The sequence below is a fragment of the Aplysia californica genome, unplaced genomic scaffold (assembly GCF_000002075.1).
Source record: "Aplysia californica isolate F4 #8 unplaced genomic scaffold, AplCal3.0 scaffold00457, whole genome shotgun sequence".
NCBI lineage: Eukaryota > Metazoa > Mollusca > Gastropoda > Aplysiida > Aplysiidae > Aplysia > Aplysia californica.
The window spans coordinates 310,663-311,945 of record NW_004797727.1 but is presented as its reverse complement, the minus strand read 5'-3'; the positions used below and the strand labels follow the sequence as shown (position 1 = coordinate 311,945).

At 45.2% G+C, this 1,283-nt stretch overlaps 1 protein-coding gene across 1 annotated transcript in view; it reads right to left on the bottom strand.

Moving 5' to 3' along the window:
- Positions 1-1,283, bottom strand: part of LOC101862058 — a gene marked incomplete in the record, with an annotated part of 69,542 nt that overhangs the window by 20,858 nt on the left and 47,401 nt on the right. The window contains 1 exon segment of the mRNA XM_013086351.1: positions 74-189. Coding sequence (XP_012941805.1) covers positions 74-189 — 116 coding nt within the window.

Here is a 1,283-nt window from a genome sequence, read left to right as displayed (position 1 = left end):
ACCCTGTAAGAGGAAGCTTTGTCTTTATACTCACTCCTCTTACCAAAAACAAAACCAAGAGTGATGAACATACCCTGTAGGAGGAAGCTTTGTCCGTGAACTCCTTGCTTTTCTTCAGCGACTGGCGCAGTCGTTGCTTGACGATCTTCAGCTGGACGTGGTCCTTCTCTTGAATCACCAGGACGAAACCTGGGGGGGGGGATGGTTGGTTCAACGGTCAGTGGTTGGTTCAACGATCAGTGGTTGATTCAACAGTCAATGGTTGGTTCAACGGTCAGTGGTTTGTTCAACGGTCAATGGTTGGTTCAACGGTCAATGGTTGGTTCAACGGTCAGTGGTTGTTTCAACGGTCAATGGTTTGTTCAATGGTCAATAGTTTGTTGTTAGTTTTGAGATGCTTAAGTTTTATGAGAGCTTCTCTCTATCTCTCACTATTTCCCTGTCTCTTTGCTTATTTGTCTGTCTGTTTTTCTCTGTCTCCTTGTCTCTCTCCCTCTCTCTTTCTCTCTCAATCTTTCTCTGTCTGTCTGTCTGCCTGTCTATCCGTCTGTATGTCCGTTCCCCTCTACGTCTCTGTCTCTGTCTCTGTCTCTGTCTCTGTCTCTGTCTATCTCTCTCTCTCTCTCTCTCTCTCTCTCTCTCTCTCTCTCTCCCCCTCTCTCTCTGTCTGTCTCTCTCTGTCTCTCTCTGTCTCTCTCTGCATAAAGCAGATGAGAGTTGTTTTTTTGTCCAACATAAGCAAAAGTCAAGATAAATTCCCGCCAAAACTGAACATTACATTTGCCTCTGTCACAAAACACAGAATCAAAACGTGGCTGCCTTAAATTGGAAGGCAAGGGATTCTACGAAGTAGAAAAATTGGGCACATGCGTCAAAAAATATCCCGTCCCACTGCAGGTTGAAAAAAACCCAACAGTGTGTTTCTCCTGAGATCTCGCCAGGGAAGGCAAAGAGGACGGAAAGAACACAGGGAGACCTCCACCATCTGGGAGCGAACAACAGACGTGGCAAACATTCAGCAAGGGAGCCAGCCAAGAAAGAACTATATATAGCGGTACCTCTGACTTGAAGCCATACTTTCCCGAGGAAAGTATCGCTGCTTTGGGAATATTGTTCTATTTGAGAATTCTGTGGACTGAGAATTGTGGACTTGAGGAGTGTGAGGAAGAGAATGGAACAACAGTGTGTGGTGAAGTAGGGGGTGGCTAGGGGGTGGCTAGGTCGTGATGCTGTGTGCTATGTGTTCCTGCACATAATAATAATTATTATTTTTAAAAATAAAA